Below are 15,947 nucleotides of genomic sequence, written 5' to 3'. Positions count from 1 at the left end.
CTGAGAGATTGGATTGTGATTTATTTAGTACTGCAGGAGTCAATTTAACAGTAGATCTTCTTTTACTGTAACCAGACAGTATAACTCAGCAGTGGTGGGCACTGCTTTAAGATTTATTCATCATGTACAAATCTTCTCAGAATTGATATCGTCCCATTCTACCATGCTTTCAGAAGAAAGTCAACCCCACAAAAGCAAGCAATAAATGAAGTGCCATTAGAACAATTAACCCATCATTCCATGCTGAATTATTAGGCTTGAAGAAACTAATCAATCTTTTCCTTTGTAAATTTGTATATGATTTCATGTAGTTTTTCAACAGAACTAAAATCAAATATAAAAATACAGTGTTCAAGGGTGTGTGTCTATGTGCCTTTGTCTGAGTGTGTGTGTGTGTGCGTGCGTGCATGTGTAATGCAACTTCTAAGTGACTTGAGCATGTCAGGACTCTTAAGATGTAATAGTCCCCAGCTAATGTCTCATTTTTAAACAGTGATCCAATTCCATTTGGAACCTGATGGATGTAGCTGTTGAAAAGGAAACATTCTGTGCCGGACAACACTGCATAAATGCCCCAAGGCATGGTTCTAGCTCCAACTATCTTCTGCTCCTGTTATCAGGAGATCAGATGTGGAGATGTTTGATCGTGTTCAATTCCATTGGCAACTCCTCAGCATGGAAAATAGCCCATATTTGCATTCAGAAGATCAAGACAGCATATAGGCATAAATGGCAAGTAACATTTGTGCCACTAAAATGTCAGGCAATGATGAACTCCAAGAGTAGATTCCAAGCATTTACTTCATTATCCTTTATTTGCCACTGTGCTCCACAGTCTCACATTTGTAATCAAACAATTCAAATGTGATTAAAGTGCACATTCCAGATTTTATTCAAGGTTATGAGTATACATTTTGGTTTGACCATATAGAAATGACAATGCTTTTTATATATAATCCCTTCATTTCAGGGCACCATAATCCTTGGGACATAGCGATGGTATGTATATTAAGGTAGTCATATTTAGTACTTCGTTGCAATGCAATGATTGGTTGAAGTCTGTCATTCATGGACATCACCAGGTATTGAGCATCTTCTCTGGTGATGCTCTGCCAGGCCTCTACAGCAGCCATTTTTAGCTCTTGCTTGTTTTGGGGGCTTCTCACCTTAAGTGTTCTCTTCAGCATATGGAAGGCATGCTCAATTGGATGTATATTGGGTGAATGACCTGGTCATTGAAGAATTTTTTAGATTTGAAAAGTTTCTTTGTTGCTTCAGCAGTATGTTTGGGATCATTGTCTTGCTGTAGGAGAAGCACCATCCAGTGTGTTTGGAAGCATTTGCTTGAACATGAGCAGATAAGATCTTTCTATACTTTTAAATACTTCTTGGCAAACTATAATCTGGCCATCCTGTTTCTGTAGCTAACCAGTGATTTGCATCTTGCAGTGTAGCCTCTGTATTTCTGTTCATGAAGTCTTCTGCAGACAGTAGTCATTGATGCATCCACACCTGCCTCCTGAAGAGTGTTTCTGATCGATTGGACAGGCGTATGGGGATTTTTCTTCATTATAATCAGAGTTCTTCTGTCCTCAGTAGTGGAGGTCTTTCTTGGCTTACCAGTTCCTTTGCAATTACTGAGCAAATCATCTGCATATACATCTCAAATAATGTCCTTACGAGATGCTACTGGAGTTATTGTTGACATTTTTCCTGTCAGCCAGTGGCTTTAAGCCCATCAATATCAACCCTAAACCCTGTTATAGCAAGAGATTACCAAGCCAGAGGAAACATGGTAAGGAAGTTCTCAAAGCCTCCCTAGAAAAAATACTCATGGGAGACTGCAGATGCTGGAATCTGAAGCAAAAAAACCCCAATCTGTAGGATTCTCCCCACCATTGAGAACATCTACAGGGAACACTGCCATCGGAGAGCAGCAGCAATCATCAAGGATCTACACCACCAAGCACCCACACTGTTCTTACTGCTATCATCAGGAAAGAGGTCTAGTTGCCACAAGACTCATACCATCAGTTTCAGGAATAGCTACTACACCTCAACCATCAAACTCCTGAAGAATGGGCACATTTAGAGACTCACTTAAGGACTCTTAGTTTGCTCAGCATTTATTATTGAATATTTTTCAGTATTTGCAGTCAGTTTACATTCCTTTCTTTTATATATATCTTTATTCTTGACTACTGTTTACAGTTACCGATAAATATTTTTTCTGCCTGGCCTGCAGAAAAAAAGAATCTTAGGGTTGTATGTGATGTCATGTATGTGATGTCCGATAATGAATTTGAACTTCATCATCAGTCTAGATGAAGGGTTCTGGCCTGAAACATAGACCATTCTTTCTCTCCCACTGATGCTACTTGACCTGTGGAAAACTTGAGTCTCTTTGTCAGGAGAAAAAGTACACCTGAAAATATGGCACATGAGCTTCTGTGTTTCTCACTCACCTACCAAGAACCTCTTGCCTCATCTGGCAAATTCTACAGGGGATCTTATAGAAACATATAAAATTATGAAAAGAATATATAAGATTGAAGTAGGTAAGTTTTTTCCTCTAGTAGGTGAGACAAGTACCTGGGGGCGTAGCCTCAAGATTCAGGGCGGTAGATTTAAGACAGAGATGAGGAGGAACTGCTTTTCCCAGAGGATGGTGAATCTGTGAAACTCATTGCCCATTGAAGGAGTGGAGGGGACCTCAGTAAATATATTAAAGACAAGGTTGGATAGATCTTACATAGTAGGGGAATTAAGGGATATGAGGAAAAGACAGGTAGGTGGAGATAAGCCAATCATCAGATCAGCCATCATCTTACTGGATGGTGGAGCAGGTTTGACAGGCCAAATAGCCTACTCCTGCTCCTATTTCTTATGTTACGCACAGACCTCACACTGGCCTCAGCAGTGCCATCCAATGCGATCATGACTGGTGATTCTGGCTTCACCTCTTCTGAGCCAGTTCCCCATAACCCTCAAAATTCAAACATTTACCTATCTCCACATTAGGTACAATGGACATTAGACAATAGGAGCTGGAGTAGGCCCTTCGGCCCGTCGAGCCAGCACCGCCATTTTACAGATCATGGCTGATCACTACCATCAGTACCCCTTTCCAGCCTTATCCCCATAACCCTTAACTCCTTTGCCCACTAGAGTCTTATCTAACTCTCTTTTGAACATAATCAGCGAATCTGCCTCTACCACCCTCAGTGGCAGAGCATTCCACAGATTCACACTTCTCTGGGTAAAAAAATGTTTTCTCATCTCCGTCCTAAAGGGCCTACCCTGTATTCTTAAACTATGCCCTCTAGTCCTCTATGGTTATAGTCCTAATGGTTATATTTGAATGCATTATTCATACAATTATATTTCAGTTGAAAGGGAATGAAGACTTCTGAATGGGAGTGGCTTTTAGACACCAAATGGTGGTTTAATTGAGGTGGCAAGGAGGTAGACAAATTAATGTTTCTTGTCTTCTGAGCAGGGAAAGCTATGAAGAAATTTAATAGAGTTGCTCAAAAATCAAAAAGACTGGAGAAAATAAATAAAGAGAACCTGTTTGTGGCAGCAGACGAGTGAATTGTTAGCCAATGCAATAATAATTTCAAAAGCAAATTGAATGAATATTTGAAAGTAAACATTTGACTGTAAGAAAGGAGCATGAGAGAAGGACTAGATAAGTTAGTTATAGCCTCCCCCCACCCAACCCCCCACCTTCCACTGGAGAAGGGGAGTCTAAAACTACAGGGTAAGTTGAGAAGGGAAAGTTTTAAAAGGGACTTGCAGTGCCCCTTCTTCACAGGCACTGGGTATGTGGAAAGAGGGAACTTTAGGGGTGGGAGGAATTGAAACATTCAAAATATATTTAGACAGGTGCATGGAGAGGGACCAAACAAGCAAATGGGACTAGCTTGGTCAGGATGGGCTGAAGGGTCTGTTTCCTCACTGTGGAACTCTATGACTAATAGGACAGCTCTATCCAAAACCCTTCATGGTATGAAGGGTCTCTTTTTGTAATATATCATTCATTTCAGCAAGAATAGAATACAGGAGTAAGGATGTGATGTTGAGGCTTTAAAAGGCACTGGCAAGAGCTCACTTGGAATACTGTGAGGAGCTTTAGGCTCCTTGTTTCAGAGGGTTCAGATATGTTCACAAGGATGATTCCGGGAATGAAAGGAGTTTCATTTGAGGAACCTTTGACAGCTCTTGACCTGTACTCATTAGAATTTAAGGAGAATCTGGGAGGGATGCCATTTATATATTTAAAATGTTAAAAGGTATGGACAGAGCAGGTGTAGAAAGGTTGTTTCTCATGGTGGTAGAGTCTAGGACAAGAGGACACAAATTCAGGATTGAAGGACATCCGCTTAGAACAGAGATACGGAGGAATTTCTTTAGCCAGAGGGTGGTAAATCTGTGGAATTTGTTGCCACAAGGATTGTGAAGGCCAGGTCATTGAGTGTATTTAATGCTGAGATTGATAGGTTCCTTATTAGCCAGGGCATCAAAGGTTATGGGGAGAAGTCCAGGCACTGGGTCTAACGGGTAAAATGATTGAATGGAGAGGCAGACTCGATGGGCTGAATGGCTCTGATGTCTCATCTTCTTACGATCATTTTATTATTGTACTAGAGTTTATTTTTATACTAGTCTTTATATTGACTCAAGTATTACCGACAGAGATTAAGAAAATGCATTGTCCTTGAATGCAGCCATTTATTTCGGCACAGATGCTGCCTGACCAGCTGAGTACTTCCATCATTTGCTTTTAATTAATAATAAGTGTTTTGGGATTCACCAGATACCAGAATCTGTCAGGTTTGTGTAATGAGAGCAGTAAATCTGACACTAAATTTGACCATGGCATATGGTGACACACAACACAAATGCATTTGAATTACTCTGGTTTCAAGCAGCTCAATGTGACCTCCTCTGTGCTGTTCCAGATTTAGCGTTTAAAATGCTATTTAAATTCTCAACGTTGAAGAAGTTGATGTATTTTCCTGACCATTCAGAGCCAAAAGGAAAAAGACCTTTCCATAAAGTGGAAAACAGAAACTCTACTCCAAGAAGCTATTTTGTTGGCGAAGGTATTAAAAGTTACAGGATCAAACTGCGTCCATCTGCCATCAAGTAACTGAATAATAGAACAACCACACACTAGATAAACCATTCTCAATCTTTTTTTTGGCCATGGCCCCCTTAGGACTCTACTCAAAGTTTACGGGCATCCTTCCCTGTGAAGCAGTTAAGTTTAGTTGGTTTCTTCCCTACTGACTACAGGTAATCCTCGACTTACGACCATAATTGGGACCAACAAGTTGATTGTAACTCGGATTGGCCATAACTTGGGAACCTCGGGCTGCTGCCAGGACCAGGGACCACTGTATACAGTATTTTTAATACAAAATACGTACCTGTACAGTAATTTTAATTAAAAAAAAATCACTCATATGTGCTGGTGAACGTTACAATGTACATTCCTCAGTGAAGACAAAACCAAAGAATTTATTAATTGATCTGCCGTTTCCTGGTTACCCAGTATGAAGTCCCCTGATTCTGACAGCAAGGGAAATACATTTGCTTTCCCTTTACATACTTGTAGCAGTTTTTAACTGTCAGCTTCCATAGGGTTTATGCTCATATTTCTCAACATAATATGTCCACTTAAGGGAAAAATATGACTGGTTATTAACAAAGTGAGTACATAAATGATGTGAAATGCAAAAGTGAAACACGCTGTGCTTGTAGTAAAAACACAGAAATGCTGGAGGAACTCAGCAGGTTACGCAGCATCCATAAGCAGTAAATATATATAACCGATGTTTCGGTCCTGAGTCCTCCTTCAAGGTATGAGTAAAAGGCAGACAGGCACCAGAATTAAAAAGCTGGGGAGAAGGAAAGAAAGGGCAGGGGAAGGAGCACAGAGCAACAGACAAAAGGTAATAGTGGATAGGGAGAGGAGGCGGCTATGTGAATGCAGACCTGAAGGAAAGGGGGGGCAGGAGAGAGGAGAGAGCATGCATTAGAGGAAAGGAGTCATAAGGATAGATGGAGGTAGGGGGGCCTAATGGAAACCGGAGAAGTCAATATTAATGCCATCCAGTTGATGGCTGTCCAGATGGAAGATGAGGTGCTGTTCCTCCAATTTGTGGGTGGTCTCAGTCTGGCAGTGCACGAGACCATGGACGGGCATGTCCGCAAGGGAATGGGCTGGTTATTGAAATTGGTGACCACAGGGAGATCCAAGCCATTGTGGCAGACAGAGTCTAGGCGCAAAAATGAAGTCATATCCCAGTCTGCATCCAGACTCTCCGATATAGAGGAGACCACAACGGGAGCACTGGATGAACTCCATTTGAAAATCAGTGGGTCAGGCAGTATGAAATAGACAGTGAACGTTTTCAGTTGGGGTCCTTTATCAGGGCTCGAAACAAAAGGGTCCTGATCCAAAACGTCGATGTCCTTCCAGGTTCTCGTTGTTTGCTCTTTCCGATGTAGCTTAACTTGATGCAGCCATAGGTCAAAATATTCTGCCTCACAGGCACCATCTCTCTTGTTGTACTGTGAGCAAAATGGGGAGGCTTCTTTTACTAAAGAGAAAGATGAGGCCTGAAAGAGTTAACATCAGGAGATGAAGAGGAGGCAGCAAAAGAAGCAAGGAAAGGGATTAAATAAAACTTTCAGTTCTTTCCTCTTCATTGGCATTTTACTTATTAAGATGGCAGGATTTTATAAGCCATCTCAGAATAATACTTTGATTATAATGCCTGAAGTCTAACGGCAGCTTAGATGTCCAGAGGGAATTGTGAAAGCATTAATCATTGCCATTACATCTATTTCTTGGCATTTCTATATTTTCACAGTCTGAGCTTACAAAACACACTATCCAAATCAGACAATTCCCTCAGTGAATCTCCCTGATGCAATTGTTTCAGACGGACGAGGGAGAGCATGAAGATGGATGAGGCAATTTTTATATTCTGGGCCTTTAAATCATTTGAAAGTGCTGGCTTGTGTCAGCTGATAAAGATGGAAAATGCCCTCCAGCTTAGCAGTCACTTAAATTAAGGAATGGTCTCCCTATATATAGTGACTAACAAAAGCCACTGGAAATATAGTCCGATTTTAGTATTAGTCACTCATGTTATATAAAGAGCTGTCCCTCACTGTGCCACACACTGGCAATAACTCCTTCCATGTATTTTTTTCTACTGAGAGTAGATACAGTCACGACCATCCTTTACATAAGGATTGCCATGCAAATGCAGGGTAAAGGGCAACTGCATTTGCTTGGATTAGAAGGGAAAAAAAACCTGGAAAATATCACCTTGCATAATAAAAGGACTCCTTCTGAAAGTTCAAATTTGATGTCAGAGTACATGCATGACATCATATACAACCATGCAATTCTATCTCCTGCGGGTGAAGCAGAATTTCTACTTATCGGTAGTGTAATCTACTCAAGAAAAAAAAATATGCAAAAGGGAGAAATGTAAATAAAGTGAATGTGAAAATACAGAAAAAAATAAATATTCAGTGATAAATAAAGTGAAAAGTATGAGTTTCTGATGAAATGAGTCTGATGTTGGAGGGATAGCAACTGGTACAAATCTGCATGGGAAATGCTCCTTGTCTGCAGCCTCAAGAGGTTTCTTTCTGAAATGGGGTTGGGAAGAGTGATGGCATGAACAGAATTCCTGTGCCTATCTGTTGAATTCATTCTTGATTTTATCTTGGAACACGAGATTCTTAACTTTGTTGTTGTGCACCCTTGTTTGGGACTCAGAGAAAGTAGGTTCCCTCCATCTATCTCATCACTCCTTCAATGACAACCAATCTGCTGGAGGTACTCAGTGGATTGAGCAGCATCAGTGCGAGAAAAAGAACAGTCAACATTTTGGATGGGAACCCCTCAACAAGACTTGATAAAGGGTTCTGGCCCAAAACTATGTTTATTGCTTCAGATTCCAGCATCTGCAGTCTATTTTGTGTGTCTTCTTATCACTAATTTAAATAGAGTAAACTCTTAATTTCCCAGATTGGGAAAAATTCACACCTAAACTAATTTAATCCTCCAAGTCCTTGGGACATGGCAAGGAGAATTGTAATTACAACTGTGATATATTCAGAAATTATCCAAACTTTTAAAAATAGCCATTTAATTCTCTTTATCAATGGTACGTTCAACACAGATAGATTTTCTCTGATAAGGGAATACAAATTAAGGTAAGATTATTGAGCAGAACCAAGAGGTGAATCTTCCTTAGCTCAGAGATTGGAGAAGAAGTAGAGTTCATTAAGACAAGAGGCAAACCTCCATCTTAAAAATGAAAAGCCCATTCAGCGCAATAGATTCAACTTATCTCAAAGGAAAGCAATCCCATTCCTGCTCTCCTAGTTTTCTTGTACCCTTTCTTTGCTTATTCCTTGAAGAAGGTCTCAGGCCTGAAATGTCAGCAATAAATTTTTATCTCCTATGGATGCTGCAAGACCAGCCGAGTTCCTCCAGCATTCTGGTGTGTTTTTACTACAATCACAGAATCTGCAGACTTTTGTGTTTCACTTCTTCTAACTTTTAAGGTTTCTCCCTCACATATTTGATTCTGTCTGCCACAAACCTATACTATGGGGTAATAGCTAATTGACCGATCAGCACACCTCTGAGATGTGGGAGTGAATGGGCAAACTGCACAGACTGCTCCCAAGGTCTAGACTGAAGGTGGGTCTCTGAAGCTGGAGCACCATCTGTTGCTTCACTGTGATTCGGGAAATCCATTCAAGCAAGAAGGACCCCCACTGGACATAATGGGTATCGAGAAGTCATGTTGCAAATCTACATATCTCTGGTAAGAGCACACTTAGAATATTGTGGTTAATTCATTACAGGAAGGATGTGGAAGCTATGGAGAGGGTGCAGAGGAGATTTACCAGAATGTTGCCTGGATTGGAAAATAAGTCTTCTAGCAGAGCTAGGACTTCTCTTTGGAGCAAAGAAGGATGAGAGATGACTTAACATATGTCTACAAGAATCTGAGAGAAGCTTTCTTTCTAGGGTGGGAGTAGCACACACCTGTACAAAGTGAAGGGAGGAAAGTTTTGGGGAGACATCAGGGGTAAGTTTTTTTTTTACACTGAGTTGTAGGTGCTGGAATGCCTTGCCAGGGATGACGGTGGAGGCTGAAACTTTAGGGGCTTTTAAGAGACTTAGGCATATGGATGAAAGAAATATAGAGGATTATGAGGTAAGAAGGGCTTAGCTTTTTTTGGGAAGGAATACATAGGTTGGCATAACATCGAGGGCCGAAGGTACTGCGTTGTAATGTTCTATGCTCAATGCCTGTAAAATTGAGCTCTGTAATGTAATGGAAGATTTAAACCGTGTTTCTTACTTTTGTAGCCTTTGGTTCTGCAAGGCTGAGAACCTGCTTGTGCTTTAGAATCAGCAGACATAAGCTAAATTCCACCGAGGGGCCAGAGATGCAGTTATCTGACGAAAGGACATCTGTGTACCAAGAACATTTAATCTTCCTGCTTGTTTTGGTCACAGACAGTCAGAGCCCTAGCCTTGATGCAAAATAAACCATTGTATTCAAAGTGATAAGCTGAAAATTATGTTATTCGAATGAAGCCTAGCATGCTAGCTTGCTCGCTTATCTTTCTTGCTGTGCTGGGAATAGGTGCTTGGGTAAGCAGTTTTTGGGTAATATAAGCCATGGTCCTGCTGCTGAAGTTTGAGACTCTCCGAGAGGTGGCAACATCTCTCAGCAAGAAGAACTTCTAGAGTCCAGCCAACGTCCTGGTCAGGGGAGGTGGAGAAGCTGCTACCGGCGCCCTGACAACCTACTACAAGTGTGCAGTTGTTGCCTCGCTTCAGCAGTTGGAACCAGTCCAGGTGTTGATAAGTATAGTTGGAAAGGGCTTGCATATTGTAGTTTGAAATCAGCTTTTGAATTTGTAATAAACATTTGTATAAACTGAACTGCTCTCGGTGTGTGTGTCTATTTTCTTTTGGTAGCTCAAACACTGTGACCAATCTAAAACGAACAAAATGAGAGGTATAAGTTTACCCAAGACAAGCTCCTAGTCCGAGATATGAACTTTCCAAAAAATGACCACCTGCTCATTATCACACCCATCAATCACCCTTCCCTCTCCCCAACTCTCTGCCCACATCCCTGGTGATGAGCAAATTAAACTCTTCACAGCTTACTTCAATATGCAACTAAATGATGTGCACTGCTAGAAAAACCACAGAGACAGAGTCTCTCGAGGATGTAAGTGAGAGGGAAAATGTTATACAAATTCAATTCCATTTGCTGTACAAACTCAGCCTCAAATGCCATTAAAACTATCTCTGCTTTGCCTCTGGCTAATATATTTTATTGTTACATCTATTTGGTGAAAAATTATTAAATAGTTTCAAAAATGCAAAATGCTACAAATATAACTAGAAAATGTTCAGCATTTTGGCAGATAGAGAAAATAAGGGTTCAGATGGATGATCTTCATGACCTGACATGAACTTTCAGTTGCTGTTTCACTTATTAAATATTTCCAGTATTATCTTTTTATTTCAAGGCTTCAGACTCTACTTTGTACCAACAATTCAAGGGTACAGAATATTATGAGGGTAGAGCAAATGCAAGCAGGCTTTTTCCACTGAGGTTAGGAGAGATAAGAACCCGGTGAAAGGGGAACATTAGGGAGGACTTCTTCACACAAAGTTAATGCTACTGCTAGTACAGACTCGGGACAGCAGAGACACAGGTTCCAACTGCCAGGCTGCTCTGTATAGGCTTTAAACGCCATGTTAAAGGAGCTGATGGTGTTTGTAAAGCAAGATCTTGCAACCACGGAGGTCTGTGCCCAAGATGGCGGTACCTGTGTTTGGCAGCTGCCACGAGCAGTTGCAGATTACAGGGGAAGAAGCAGACCAGCACAGGGCACCAGAAACAGGGAGAAAAACCCCGTTCAAACGGAGAAGCAGAGGAGACAAGACTGCAGGAAGGTGAGCACACAGCAGACCAACGAGGGGCTCACCGGCTGAGGGGCTCACCGGCTGAGGGGCCCACACAGGCTATGATCCCCGACATGATCAGGGGACCTGCTGCTGAAGACTGGTTCATGGGTACCAGGTATTGGAGCTGGGATTCAAGAGGTTGCTGAGGGCAAGAAGGACTCCTGATGGGCCTCCGGTGCTGAAGGTTTCTAATCATGACGGAGGTTAAGATCTGGAGCTCGGGTTATCAATGGATCAACAGGGGTTTGTGTGGCTGCAGAGATTGCGGGAGTGGTGGAGGCAAATCAATGGACACTCAGTGACTCTGAAGGGACTCTCTTTTGCTCCTCATTTTCTCTTACTGTAAGAGGTGCCAAGGTAATGGCAACTCTTTGACTGCTTTACGGCAGGCAAAAGGCCACTTTGTGTAACATTACATGGTCTGCACTAATACATGACAATAAAGGAGTCTTGAATCTTGGGAGTGTGGAAGGAGCTGTCTGCTGACGTCATGAATGTGGACTAGATTGAGGGAAAATTTGGATAGGTATGTGAACTTGGCTATGGCTAGAGTTCAGGTCAATGGGAATAGTTCAGCACAAACGAGAAGGGCTTGTTTGTGTCCTGTGGAAACCTGAACTATCACATAGTAGGTGAATTATTTCCAGCATTCAAGATTTCCAGGTTCTTGGTTTCATTAGCGTTGGTTGGAAATCCAAAATCTCAATTTACCCAGATGGGACAAACAATTCAGGCCAGAGGTGTCCTGACGACCAGGTGATTTTAAGCCCTGACGCCTGATCCTGAGCTGGGGCAGCAGGTGCAAGTCCTATAGCCCTAGTGACACAATTGAAAGAAGAAATTTCGCCATGAGTCCTATCCCGCACAGATTGTCTACACTGAGCAAGCTTTATCAGATCTTCAGACAAAGTAGAGCTGCATTTAATCAAAAATTCAAAGAATCACTAAGAATTTTGTGCATTCACCACGTCAATATTCACCGTCCACCCAGCTACAGCACTGGGATGTACAGAACAAAAGAATTCGAGGATAAGCCACATGCAGGCGTTAGCCATTCACAACCAGCACCTGATCATTTGAGAAAGGAGCTCTTAATCTTCTGATCATTTTCCAACATGTTACATTGAGCACCTTCAGGAACAGACCAGAGATATTCCAGCCTTTGCCACAAGATCAGCTAAATCTTACAGCCAGGTAGTGAGGAGGAAATGGAGAGCCTACAGAGAGACTTAGTTTGAGAGAATGGGCAGTGGTAAATTAAATTAAATATTCGAACGTGCACGGTCATGCACTTTGGTAGAAGGAATGAAAGGGCAGACTATTATTTGAATGGGTAGAAAATTTAAAATTCTTCATTCAGGATACGCTAAAGGTTAACCTCCAAGTTGAGTAGGTGGTGAAGAAGGCAAATGCAATGGTGACATTTGTATCTAGAGGAATACGATACAAGAGCAGGGATGTGATGTTGAGGCTTTTTAAGGCACTGGTAAGGCTTTACTAGGAGGACATGGTATAGTTATTAGGGGTCCTTATGCTGGCATTGGAAAGGGTTCAGAGATTTACAAGAGTAGAATGAAGGGATTAGCATACGAGGAATGTTTGACAGCTCTTAGACTGGACACATTGGAATTTAAGAAGAATGAGGGTGGACCTCATAGAAGCATTTTGAATCTTGAAAGGCCTGGATAGAGTAAATTAAAATTTTACCCTACACCCCCAGTACGTTTTGAATGGTGGGAGGAAACAGGAACCCACGGAGAATGTACAAACTCCTTATAGACAGTGCAGAATTCTTTCCCCAGTCCCAGTCGCTGATGCTGTAAAGGTGTTGCGCTAACCAATACACCAACTGTGCAGTCCCAGACGTGGCAAAGTTGTTTCCCATGGGGAGTCTAGGACAAAAGGGAACAACTTCGGGATTGAAGTTGCCCGTTTAAAATAGAGATGCATGCTGAGGAATTTCTTTAGCCAGAGAGGGTTTAATCTCTGGAATTTGCTACCATGGATGGCTTTGGAGGCCATGTTATGGGGAGAAAGGAGAGGAGTGGGGCTGTGAGAGAAAGGATCAGCTCATGATGGAATGGCAGAGCTGACTTGACAGGCCAAATGGCCTAGTTCAGCTCCTGTATCTACAGTCTTATAGGTGGGGTGGGATCGAGGACAGAGAATTTAAATTCTCAGTACAAAGAAAATGTTAGCGTGATCAATTATTACAATTAAGAATGTCAGCAAGCATCTACACTGAATCTAAATTAAGCCATTACAACTGCAGCAGATCCAGACAGAGCTAAGGCAAGCCAAGATACCCCTGAGGAAATGGTTATTGAGTCACATCCACACAGACTGCACTTAAATCCTGGATTTATCTTCGGAATGTATGATTCCATTAACAATACCTCCGGGCCACATTCAATGACTTGGAAATACTTGATCACCAGACTTTTATGACATGAGCAATGAAGCCAAATGCTATTCTACACAAGTGCTGTGGCTGAATTCAAGACCCTCCATCACAGACTTACACAGCGCCAGACCTGGAAAGAACAAAGTGGTGATTCAGTAGTCTTGTTAATGTTTTAAAGAGATTTCATTATCTTTGCAATTTTCTGGTGTTCTGAGTCCAATCACTCTTCACCATCAGAAGCAAAGTGCAGAAAGCAGTTCAGTTGCAACTTTGGTACAAGGATACAGCTTAGTGCAGTGGTTTTCAACCTTTTTCTCCACTCTCATACCATCTTTAAGTAATCCCTTACTAACCACAGAACCACTGGTTTAGTGTCTGCAATCCAGACCATCCACAGCCTTCAGAAGTACTTTACTTTAGACATCCAGCATGGTAATAGGCCATTTCGGCCCACATATCTGTGCCGCCCAATTTATACATAATTATCCTATACTCTCAGTGCGTTTCAAATGGTGGAAGGAAGCCAGAGCCCCAAGGGAAAACCCACGCAGACATGGGGAAAACGAACAAACTCTTTACAGACAGCGCAGGATTCAAACTCTTGTCCCAATCACTGGTGCTGTAAAGGCTTTGCACTAACCGCTATGCCAACCATGTACTGGAGACATATGATACAAATTTATAAGGCACATATAATCCACATAATTTAATGACAATTATTTGCAAATTGTGCCACAGAGATTAGTAAATACTTCTGCACTTCTTCCCCCAGCTTCATGATATCTTTCCTGTAGTTTAGTGACCAAAACTGTTCCAAGTGTAACAGTTGTAACAAGAAGTACAACCTGGCAAAACAGCATTCTCTTGTCCTCACTGTAGCTCAAGTCTGTGGTCCAGAACTTGATGCCCTGACTGATGGAGGTTAGCGTTCTAAACCTTTCTTCTCCACCCTATCTATCTGCATCTCCACAGAACTGTGTGCATGTACCCCACCCCGCCCCCCCCCCACCCCCAAGTCCCTCTGTTCTACAATACTCATCAGAGCCCTACAATTCAATTCAGTCCTGCCCTGGTTCAGCCTACCAAAGAGCAACACCTCACACTTGTCCGAGTTAAATTCCATTTGCCATTCCTTGTCCACATTCCCAGATTATATGGATCCTGCTGTAATCTCAGATAACCTTCTTCAATGTCCATTTCACCACTAACTTTGGAGTCATCCCCAAACACTAACCGAGCTAACTGCATTGTCATCCAGATAACAAATGACATTGGACTCAGGACCGATCCTTGCGGAACACCTCTGGTCACAGGCTCTGATCTGAGTAACATCCCTTAACTACCACCCTTGGGCCCTCACTCACACACCCTTTCCTCACCACACTTACCTTCTCACTGGCCACAAACGCCTCCCGCCATATTCCTCCTTCACTGTTCTGATCAGGTCACCATCTATTCCTTGCATGCTTCCACCAATGTCCCCCCTCCAGTAGCTGTCTCCACCTTCACCTTCCCCTCCCCCAACCATCTGCTCCCTCCCTCCACTCTCTTGTCTGCTTCTACCTATCCTGCTTCAGTTTCCCCCATGCTCCCCCTGACCTGGTTCCATCTGTCCATCATCCTTCAGCCTTCCTTAGTACACCCATTACAAATTGACCCCTCGCCCTTCCTCTTTATACTGCCTCTCTTCCCTCTCCTTTCTCAGTCGTAAAGCAGGGGTTTGACCCAAAACGCTGACTCCAGAGATGCTGCCTGCCCTGCCGAGTTCCTCCTATTGTTCATTTTTTTGCAGGAAAATAGAAAATACAGGATGAACTTTGCCACTTAGTGTTTAACTTGTCGAAAATTAATTAGAACGGTCTTTACATTACTTACAAATTCAAAGTTGCCATCCTGTGGTACCTTCCAGTTATCAGAGGAGCTCTGAAGGGCTTGCGCATTACGATTACTATGGCTATTTGCCTGATTCTCTTTTTCCTTCTGCTCAAAGTACTCCAGGAAGGAGGGTTTACTTTGCTGTAGCGTCTCCTCTTTCTCTGCAAAGTTAAAAGAATAATATCCAATGAGCTAAATTAAATTCTAGGAAGGAAGCTCAAAGACATTATACAGTGAATATTGAACAGTCTCTGATGGTCTTTTGGAGGGTGAAACTGCATTCCAGGTGGTAAGGTCGTAGAACGTTGACATCATACAGTGATTTAGGAACAGGGAAAAGACCATTCAGCCCTCTAGTCTATTCTGCCATTAAACAAGAACATGTTTGAACTACAGTAAAATTCCCATTATCTGGAATTCAAGCAACTGGCAATCTCAAGCAACCAGCAAAAAAATTATGTAAAATAAATAGGTAAAATATACAAAAGTTTAAAATTTGTGCCCCCAGTAGTTAGTTTGCCAATCCATACAACACACAATCTCAAGCAACCTGAAACTTCACTTATCCGGCATCTACCAATCCCCATAGGTGCTGTACACTGGTGGGGGGGTTTACTGTACAGTATA

General features: G+C 42.0%; 1 protein-coding gene across 3 annotated transcripts in view; it reads right to left on the bottom strand.

The window, feature by feature from the left end:
• Nucleotides 1-15,947, bottom strand: part of LOC138735852 (serine/threonine-protein kinase 3/4) — a 155,022-nt gene that overhangs the window by 28,396 nt on the left and 110,679 nt on the right. For 2 of the 3 annotated variants that reach the window (XM_069884368.1, XM_069884369.1), the window contains exon 10: nucleotides 15,321-15,481. In XM_069884368.1, the coding sequence (XP_069740469.1) occupies nucleotides 15,321-15,481 (161 nt within the window). Of the gene's footprint in view, nucleotides 1-13,498; nucleotides 13,576-15,320; nucleotides 15,482-15,947 lie in introns of those variants that run through there. The other variant, XM_069884370.1, reaches the window with a different exon arrangement.

This window comes from Narcine bancroftii, chromosome 6 (genome assembly GCF_036971445.1).
Source record: "Narcine bancroftii isolate sNarBan1 chromosome 6, sNarBan1.hap1, whole genome shotgun sequence".
Classification (NCBI taxonomy): Eukaryota; Metazoa; Chordata; class Chondrichthyes; order Torpediniformes; family Narcinidae; genus Narcine; species Narcine bancroftii.
The sequence above is the reverse complement of the archived record's forward strand: the minus strand, read 5'-3'. Positions and strand labels throughout refer to the sequence as shown.